The 10,293-nt window shown below is 40.7% G+C and overlaps 1 protein-coding gene across 1 annotated transcript in view; it reads right to left on the minus strand.

Annotated features, from left to right (window-relative positions):
• The window catches only part of LOC135417533 (RNA-binding protein 44-like), a 36,937-nt gene extending 26,644 nt beyond the window's left edge, over positions 1–10,293 (minus strand). Inside the window, exons 1-14 of the mRNA XM_064661856.1 lie at positions 10,211–10,293; positions 9,877–9,952; positions 7,709–8,589; positions 7,518–7,576; positions 6,756–6,932; positions 6,216–6,393; positions 6,109–6,134; positions 5,171–5,240; positions 4,777–4,867; positions 4,278–4,397; positions 3,520–3,593; positions 2,222–2,367; positions 1,959–2,098; positions 432–502 (exon numbers count right to left, since the gene is read on the minus strand). Of these exons, the coding sequence (XP_064517926.1) occupies positions 432–502; positions 1,959–2,098; positions 2,222–2,367; positions 3,520–3,593; positions 4,278–4,397; positions 4,777–4,867; positions 5,171–5,240; positions 6,109–6,134; positions 6,216–6,393; positions 6,756–6,932; positions 7,518–7,576; positions 7,709–8,503 (1,947 nt within the window). The 5' untranslated portion in view covers positions 8,504–8,589; positions 9,877–9,952; positions 10,211–10,293. The remainder of the gene's footprint in view (positions 1–431; positions 503–1,958; positions 2,099–2,221; positions 2,368–3,519; positions 3,594–4,277; positions 4,398–4,776; positions 4,868–5,170; positions 5,241–6,108; positions 6,135–6,215; positions 6,394–6,755; positions 6,933–7,517; positions 7,577–7,708; positions 8,590–9,876; positions 9,953–10,210) is intronic.

Below are 10,293 nucleotides of genomic sequence, written 5' to 3' on the forward strand. Positions count from 1 at the left end.
CTCCTACAGCTCCACCTGCAGCTCATTACCGAATCATGTCTGAACAGCAGTGCCTGCCTGCGCTCCTCAGGATAAGCCATTAGGAGCAAGTGAGGGCTCCAGCTGCAGCGAGGTCACTGGCCCGCAGATCGCTTCTCTCACATTTTAAGTCAACTCTCCCTTTCTAAGGGAGAACAATAAACAAGGAAACCTGGTGGAATACCACAGTGCACTCATTTGAGTGTTTCACACTGCAGACACTTCTGCTTTCCCAACAGAAACAAAACAGCCTGCGCACCAGAGCCAGTTCTTCCTAAACTATTAACACCTGCCTAATTACAGAGTCAAGTTCAGGGAACAGAAACAGCAACAGCTGCTATTAATAATGTGGCACAGTAAAGCCTAGGCCTCCTTTCATCTTTACAGGACCAGGGCAGAAACCAAAACCTCACCTGCAGCAGCAGGACCAAGGAAGGGTACAGTACAAAGCTGGGCTTTGACAGCGTTACCGACAGCAGTTCTGCTACAAGGAGGGGGAGTGGATGAGATCTGAAAACAACACTGGCACAACTTTTTGAAGAACAGATTTTAACCTTTATTGACCACAGATCAGTTCTCTCACATTTTAAGTCAGCTCTGCCTTCCAAAGGGAGAACAGTGAACAATGAAACCTGAAGGAACACCACAGTGCATTTGAGCGTTTCACTTTATAGACACTTCTGCTTTCCCAACAGAAACAAAACGGCCTGCACGCCAGAGAGACAGTTCTTCCTACACCATTAACACCTGCCTAATGAGAGTCAAGTTCAGGGGACAGAAACAGCAACAGCTGCTACTAATAATCTGAAAACAGCACAACACTGGCACAACTTTTTGAAGAACAAATTTTAACCTTTATTAGTAACCAGGGCTGCTCTTTCCAGTAGCAATTACAGCAGGATCTAGAACAAAGTACAACAGGGAGTGAGTTAGGATAGATGAGCTTTGAGCCCAATCACCTTTTCTTAAATGCATTACTTACTTTTTTTCTTACTATGGAAAGATGGGAATTATTTTTCTCTCTTATTTACTAATGACTTGGCTATTTCACACCTCCCTCATGATCAAAATAAAAATTATGTCATTACCTCTTTTGCAAAGCAACACAAAAAAATACAGTGATAGGAACAATTATGACTGCAAAGCCCACACATCATTTAAAAAATAAATAATCACTTGACAAGGAAAGCAGAACATGTTTTCAGGCTGTTAAAACTTACTACTGACTGACAACAAGTGTAAAATTTTATATTTTAGGCATGAGTTCGTGTCAGTCCAGTGGAATTCAGTCAGTAGACTAACACTTTTTGCAGGAAATCTGGTAGTGGCACTGCTAGCAGGTTCCTAAAGGCATCCATAGGTACTCAAAGCAAACAGGGTACCAAGCTTAGTAGGAGACTAAACCAAGGATGTCTCCTACAGGAGAACAGATACACACACATCCCGGGAATTCCGGGCTGTGGTTACAGCATGTTCAGCTTGCTGCAGCTTCCTGCAGTGCTGTATCATCGTGCAAAGTGCTTAACATGAGAAAACTACAAGACATACAATCTGGTTCTCTCAGATTTCTACTCCAGAGCTGAACATCAGCCACCAGAGAGAAGTCACCATTTTTTTTGAACCAAAACTGATCCCGTGCTGGGATTTCTTTATGAAAGGCTACGCAAGGGCCGGCCATTAGATGTCACCTTTGTGCAGAGTATGTGTGACAACACCCTCCACAAAGTTAATCGGTAAAGCAGTTTAGTAGTTAACCCCCAGTACACCAAGTTCTACAGGTGTGCTGTGAGACAGCTCCCAATGCTTAGAAACCAGTGTTTCAGTGGATTCACTTCGGTACTTCTTGTAGAGCTGATAATCTAGTCAGGCTATAGAGCTATGCAAATTCAAGTGGTTTTATTTTGATGTATTTCTGCAGGCTGGAATACTCACTGTTTTTCACTGCTTTTCCTGCCCACAATTGGGCATTGATTTCCTCAGAATGGCAGAGGTCCTTTCCTCAATAGTACTGATGGCCAAGCCACATAGCATACCTTTGTTGTTTTTCCTCACCTGCTGAATAGCCTCCACAATTTGGTCTCTATGGAAATGAAAGAAATAACTGTTTACACATCACATTTTGTGCAATACATTTAGCACTTAGTTACCATGGATATGGGCTCCATTACAAGCCAGAGCAGAAAGGAAACCCCAGAACTCTCACCTGCTAGCCTCTGGATGGGTTGCTTGAAGTCTCTTAATCAGCTTGGTAAAGCTACTCAAGTTCAGTGCATAAGGAGAATTAAAGATATCACCTGGTTCAATGCTGTAAGAATAAGACGTTTTCTGCAGGGAATTTTCTCCAGTATCCTAGAATTGCATCAAAATAAGGAAAAAGTGAATGGGTTAAGTATTGTACAGGTCATACAACAAATCTTTCCTACAAATAAATATAAAGTCATAGAACCACAGAAGGATTCAGGTTGGAAGGGACATTACAGAATCCATCCAGTTCCACCCCCCTGCCATGGGCAGGGAACACCTTCCACTAGCCCAGGTTGCTCAGAGCCCCATCCAACGTGGCCTTGGACACTTCCAAGGATGAGGCAGCCACAGCTTCTCTGGGTAACCTGTGCCAGGGCCTCACCACCCTCACAGGGAAGGATTTCTTTCTAATATCTAACCTAAACCTGCTCTCTTTCAGTTTGATACCAGCTTGAATAAGAAAAAACCCAAATGATACAGACTCAGATCAGTAAGTTATTCCAATACAACCACTCGTGTTATCCAATCTGTAAATTAGAAATAAAACTACTACATGCATTTATGAGTAACTTACATTCCTGCTACTTTAAATTAGATCCAATTACCATTTCCCAAAGGACTAGCATGTTTAAAGAGAAATCCCCAAAGACAGCAAATCTATGCAGTTTATGAGAGCAATACCAGCAAGTACTAATTTGGCGTTTACCGTCCAAGGGCCAAGCTGAGCCAAGACAAAATCCTGTATTTGTACAGATATTTCTTAGATTTCTACTAAAAAATCCTACAATTTCTTTCCAATCCAGTACCCCAAAATCTTTCCTGTATAAAATCTCAGGATGTTCACATTAAAAAAAGTTGTTACTCAAAAGGGGAGAAAAACAAGATGAAAAATCTAGTGCAAATGGGTAAGTTCCCAACTGTCTTAAGAAAAGTCACAATTTGATGCAGCAATAGAGCTCTCACTCTTCTGTCACATGCCAGAATTTTACTACCAATACATAACACATTTTCCTATCCTCACATCATTCTCTACATATTAAATGTAACATTTGATGAGACAAGAAGTTTTAAGGCTCTTAGTCTGCCACAGAGAGGAGCTTTGGTAATAATTATTTACCTTTTGATTATCTCCAAGCAAAGAATGTACCAACTCTTCAGTAGGTGATTTCATATCAGGGAACTTGACAGCAAATGTATGGATGAACTCATTAAAGAGGCAAGACATTACTACTACAACATAACTAAGAACAGACATACCTCCAGCACTGAAGAACCTGGGCCACCAACATGAACAGCAGAATGTTCATTCCCACTCTGCACTGTCTTAGCTTCTAATAATAAATGTAAGAAAGCAAACAGTTACAATTATTCTTGTTTCAGTTCTAGCTGACATATTCTCTGTAAATTTTGGAATGCCTAGAGAGAAAACCTTTCAAAAAAACCTAAGAGAATGAAGAGGATCTTCTAACAGAAAATGAGTCTCCTGAGAAGCACAACAGTTCAGTTTGTGAAATATCTTTTCCCTGAGTGTTTCCTGAGGTTTGAAAAGGCAAAAGAGGCAGAGAAAACACTGCTCTGAACTAAAGGTACCACTGCTGAAGGCTGGGTAGGGGAGCCCCCAAGCTCTCTGCCTTCAACACACAGGGACTTCTCACCATGCCAGTCACTGTGACCCAAGTGTCCCAACACAGACCATTCTCAGCTAACTCTTAGTAATCCCCCAGGGAAGGGGAGGAGGAGAATAAAAAAAAAAAAGATTTCTACCTTTGTGATTGGCTGGACATTTACTAATTTGAGTTTAACCACTGCAGGTAAAGTTTTCAAGGAAAAATACGGATGAAAACAGCTGAGTTATCTACAAGGATTCACCGTAAGTCAATGAAATAATAAGTCTAAAAACCCAGCTGGCATTTTTTCCAGGTTTACTTATGCTTGTAGAAGGAACAGACTACTCAAATAATAAAAAACCACCATTATTAGGAATGTCAGCTTAAAGCACATGACTCTTAAATCACCCGTGCCTTGCTTTTCTTGTTGCTTTTTCGTTTCTTCAGGTATTACTGGAAAATCTGACATTGTCAGCTCTTCTTTAGCATCAAACCAATATTCAGTCCCTTCCTCAGTTTTCATACGGCCTTGACAATTGAAATAAAATTCAGGGTGTTAAAATTCAAACCATGTTATGTCATATGAACATCAAATTTCTATACTTAAGAGGATTCCAGATACCTACATGACTTAGTACTACATTTAAAAGGTGACACAGACTAATTTTCACTTCTAATTTAAATAGCAATTTTTTTTTCAAGATGTAAATAATAATATAGAGCTCTACACTATTACCACTAATATAAATTATTATTAAAAATAAATTATGATAGCTGATATATAAGCATTCCATCACAGAAAGAACAGCTGAATATCCATGTATATGTTTTACACAGGGTTTGTTTTTTTCCCCAACAGCTTAACTCACAAATAACGTGGTATTTTCCCTAGATGCAGATTGCTTACCATGTTTCAGATCCCGGCCTTTATGTTGTCCTTCCCGTGCCTCGGGGGAAGCAGAGTCCCTTGGCTGACCACCTTCAGTCTGTGACTTGTCCTACAAACATGTTTCAGTTTACATCACAGCACTTGCACCTGATTATACATTATTCTTCTAAGCTTCAGAATGTAAGTTGATTAAACAGGTAAATTTTATGAAGTTATCCTATGGATTGTCTTCAAGAATCCCCAACTTATTTTGAATGGGCAATCAAAATTGTGGACACATCAGCTGCATCTGTGATTAGTGGCAGAGGATCTCAGGCTGAGCCCTGAAAACTGTGATTGTATTTGCAGGTAAAAGGAGACCCTGCTCCACAACATTAACACCTGTGAAACTCAGCAGTGAAGAAGTCCCTACCCTATTGACAGAAGTCTGCTCTTGCATTTCTGGTGCTTCAACATCAGCTTTTTCTTCACCTGGAAGACCACTAAAACAGACCCAAGAATTTCATACAAAATATGGCACAACAATTTTAAATTCTACAATTACTTCTAAAAGTACTCTGACACATTAATTTAAATATTTCCAAAAGCTCACAGTAAAATAAACTTACTTAGTAAATCTTAGCTTTTTTTGATTATATCTAAATGGCTTTCTGGGGGATGTTTTGATGTATGTCCTTATAATTCAAAATATCTCTACAATTTTTACTAATTAATTATAAAACAACTAAAACTAACTGCCCTTTTTTTTCTTCGATTGATTTTACTTATGCTTAAAAAGAAATTTCAAAAAGGTCTCCAGCTGTTTACCTAATTCAGTAAAACTTATTGCCAAATTTGGTTTTTTATCTCCACTTAAAGTCACTGGGCATGGTTCCTGACTATGCAATACCATGTATCTGAAATATGAAGTTATTTTTCTATCATTCTTCATAACTGAATGACAATCTTAGCAGAACAGATGTTTATATACTCAGTATTTATCTCTGTTGGCAGCAAAGTCCTTTTGGGTTTTTGTGGCTGCTTGGTTTTTAAGACAGATCCCATCATGACTGGAGACAAAGATTTTTAGTAGTGGAAGTAGGGAACCAGGAAAATGACCTGTAAATTGAAAACTTTTGAAGTTTTTTAAGATAGTGAAGATATAACTCCCTTGTTTGCATAGTAGAACACTGCAGAGTAAAAATGTCCTTAAAATAAAATCATTGCACCCAAAGGGCAATGCTGGTCTTTCAGCTAAACAGTCTGAAACAACAAGATACATTCTGAAATCAAGAAATTTTAAGTTTAACATCTTATAAACTCATTCCTCATTTATTTTTAGGAAGTACAACAAGAAATGAAACTACTTACTCAGAGCCAAGAGACTTTCTGAAAAACTGTCAAAAAAAGAAAGATTTGTCTTACTTTTCTGAATAAACCCATTTATATTAAAAACCATATAGCAATTAAGAAATTACCTCGCCAGGGACATAAAAAGAAGAGATTGGGGGTAACTTCACTTCAACTGACAGTGGTGGGAGAGCATTTAAAGGTATGCCCATGTTTATTTCCATTCTCATATTGTTGTAATTATTTTCTAGCTCTTCCAAAACCAACAGCAGAGATGAATGTAATTCAGTCTTCTCATCACATCTACTGAAATAGAGATAAGAAAATAACACCAACTTAGGAAGATATTTTCTTTATTTTACTGCTTCCAGGACTCCCCAAAGATTTTACAAGAGTCCTCCAAGTTGTACAGAAAAACAAGTTAGTAACTATATTGTGCATCACTTGTTTCACTTGGGTTTTACTCCTGGAAACAAGCTGTATTTTGGGTCTTTGAATGCTACAAAAAAATTAAAGCCGGAAATAAGACTTGGCAGTTACTTTTCTGGGCAACAGCACCAACCATAAAGACTCTTACAGGCTATGGATAGACTATATCAGTGCCATTTCACAATAAATGCCTGATAACCAGTTATCCACTTCATTTAAAAGGACAAGAAAGTACGTGCCTCCCAAAAGCTGTGTTCTCCTCAAAAGCCAGCTGATAAACCGTCAAGCAGTGCTGATAGCACATCTTATAATGGATGGCCAGAAGCTGCAGCTCTGCCTCAGTTGCTCTCTGCAGAGTGTTTTGACAGCAGCTTGACACAGAGTTCTTCACGGTTTGCTTGTTGAGATGTACTGGCCTTTAAAAGGATAATAACAATAACAGAATATTGATTCCAGGGCTTCCAGTGTTTTGTTTACATTCATTACTTTTTATTTTGAAACGAGGAGATTTCCAGAAGCTATTTCTGATACGATTTAAGGGAAAAAAAAAAAAAAGTTAGTTCCTCCAATTTACCCCACAGAAAGAATAATGCTTTACAGTTGCTTTCACATTACATTCAGCCTCAAATCAGAGGAGGGAACTGCACCAGCACTATAATAATTTCTATCGAAAAAGTGAAGCCTTAAGAATAAAAAAGAAATTTAGCAACTCTATAAATCTGCAAACACACTTATTTTGTTTCCACAGTCATGGAATAATTTAGGTGGGAAAGGATCTCAGGAGGTCAGCACCTGCAGTCCAAGGCTGCTTTGGTCTCTGTTCAACTTCTGGAGCTCACTTTTCTCCCCTGTCCAGGTCCCTTCCTACCCTCCAGTGCAGAAGCTGCTGCCCAGCAATCTTTTAATAACATCAGTTTTGCCAAGTCACAGAGAATCTTTCAATCATGAAAAACCCTCTTATCCAGCATCTAGAATTCCAAACCAAGAACGACTCAACCCACCTGTCAGCGCTCATCTTCCAATCACAGGTACACAGCTGATTCTTTGATTCACACTGCTCCTAAACAAAAAGAAAACCATTTAAAAAAGTTACAGATTGACATTCACACAAGTTCTGAGCAACTCCAAGTTAAAGAAAGTTCTACATATCAAAATGGTTTGGCGGGTTGTTTTATTTTTTTGTTTAAATTACCTGAACATGTGAGCTGTGGGCTCCGAATGACCACTCTGTGTTGGAAGCAGCATCCACACAGTTTTGACGGGGCCATCCCACCGGTCGAGATTTGTTCATCATTGTTATCTCTGTGTTAATTGCCCTGGAGCAGAGACAAACCTGAGCACTGCTGCTTCTGCTCGTTGTAAAGCAAGCTCTGAAGTCAGAGCTGGCATCGACAGCCTGTGTAACCGCAGAGACACCGGCCATGCTTTTCGGGGGTCCACGGCACTCCGAGTTCACACTGCGGGGACTTCCACTGGAGGATTCATCTGCAACTTCCACGCCAAAATCAGGATTCTTACTAGTGGGAATTTCAGAGACAGGAAACTGGGTTTCAGCATCCTCTGCAGTGCTGTCAACATGGACGGTACCAGGTTTTTCACAGCTGTAGAAATCAGAGGACTCTGCATGTTCGCAAAACTGCACAGCTACTTTAGGGGCCCTTTCCCTTGGTGACAAGAAAGGGCCCTCTGGCTCCATTGAGACGCTGTGAGTGTGCCTGTTGCTGTCCCCAGACACTTCTTCCCCTGTACTGATGTGGGGTGGCACCTTGTGACCTTGTGGTATGTCCTTCACCTCTCCAATTTCCCTCTCCTCAAAGAATTCACTTGAACTATTTGTATCATCAGCATATTCCTCGTGAGCACTGAGATACTCCAGATGGGAGTCTTCACTTAAAAGGCTTCCTTCAACTGGATCTTCACCTGGACAGGAGCCCTGAGTGACAGAACTCCTTTTGCTGTTAACATGGCTGCTCTTTCCCACTTCCATGGTACCAACATGCCCTCTTCCTCAGAAGTAATCCACACAACTCACTTCCACTGCAACCTCTCTGGCTCTTCCTACCAGGTTCTCCCCTTAATAAAAATCAAGAGAAGTTAAAGATGCTCCATGGTACTCAACATTACAGTTAAAAAAATATGTTAAACTAACCATCCTACTTTTACTTACTGCATGCTAGTACAGAAGGTAGCAATGCTATGTTATGTTCTCAAAGAAATCCTAAGAGGTCATGGAAGACCATTACAAGAATTTGCTGTCCTTGACTGTGTGATTTCACTTGAGTAAAAGCATCCTCAGAGACCAACCATCCCTATTTTCTTAAACTCCTGGGCAAAGCTTCCATCCCCTTAACATGGAAGCATTTCTTGGCTGAAGCATCAGAATCCCTGTTGACACACAGTGTACTATTTTACATCATACAGCACACAAGGGGTTCAGATGCACGTACTGACTCTGAACCATAAAGTTTTACATAAAATAGAAAACTGTCAAGTTTTTTAAAACTACTCATATTAAGAAAGAGGTGAACTTCAAGCTCTGTGCCTCCCAAGAACTAAAAACCCCCCAGGTGCTGGACTGAGGGAAGTTAAAGCACATACCTTTTAATTCTGCAGAAGCAAGAAACGGTTATCAAGGACAAAACCATAAGAAAACCTGAGAACCTTTAAAACCAGAAAGTCTAAGTCATAAAGGAACACAGGAAGACAATTTCTTGCAGCAGAGCCCCTCTTTTAGCAGCAGAAGCTGGACAATACACTAAAACCAAAGCAATGCAACAAACCCAGTTTTCTGAAGAACATGAACAAGAAGCAGAGAAAAAGCACATAGGGATGGAGGATGCTCTTTGTGAAGCTTGTTTATTATAAACACTTGTCAGTTCTCCTCTGCCTTCCCTCAGAAGCTATTAATGAATTAAAGAGTACATAAAAACACTAGACATGTTCCTATTAGGTCTGCTTTCTAAACTACTTAAATGACACATCACAATCTTTGTCACCAGTACATGAGAGCCCTTTCTCAGGTGGAAAAATGCCTTATCTGTCCAATCTGCATCCATTGATGCTTCTCCACTAGGGATTTCAATTCAAATGGCATAATTTTAAAACACTTCATTAAAATGCTTTAAATCTTTTACAGAAGTGATCGATAGAAGTCATTCATCCTTCAAAGACAATCATGGAATGGTTTGGGTTGGAAGGGATCTTAAAAGTCATCTCCTTCCACCCCCCTGCCGTGGGTAGGGACACCTTCCACTAGACCAGGTGGCTCCAAGCTCCTGGCCTTGAACACTTCCATGGTTTCATTATGCACTTCTACAGTTATTTTTCCTTCAAAAACGTTGTCTTTTCTTACTACATTACCTTCACCTCCTAACCGAAGCTTTGAGTGACTCGGTGGAATTCAAAGCCGAACGCTGCCACAGCACATCCCCGACGCCTGTACATAAATCACAACGTTATTAGCACGGCGAAGTGACTTCGCCCACTCTTGCTTAAGAACAAGCCAAGAAACGAGAGCCAAAACACCTCCACGCCCCAGGTAAGTTACAGTAACCTTGCTGCCGCTGCTAATGACACAACCAGACGCTGAACCACAGCCGAGCCAGTCCCCGCCGCGGCGCTGGGTGAGGGCGGGGGGAGCCTGGTGCTCCCGCTCGCCCAGGGGGAACCCTCAGGCGGCAGAACAGCGACTTACCACAGCTCCAGGGCAGGCTGAGCCGGTGTCCCGCTGCCCAGATGAAGCCCCGCGGCCCCGAGCCGGCCCACTCCGGCCCCGAG

The sequence above is a fragment of the Pseudopipra pipra genome, chromosome 7 (assembly GCF_036250125.1).
Source record: "Pseudopipra pipra isolate bDixPip1 chromosome 7, bDixPip1.hap1, whole genome shotgun sequence".
NCBI classification, from domain to species: domain Eukaryota; kingdom Metazoa; phylum Chordata; class Aves; order Passeriformes; family Pipridae; genus Pseudopipra; species Pseudopipra pipra.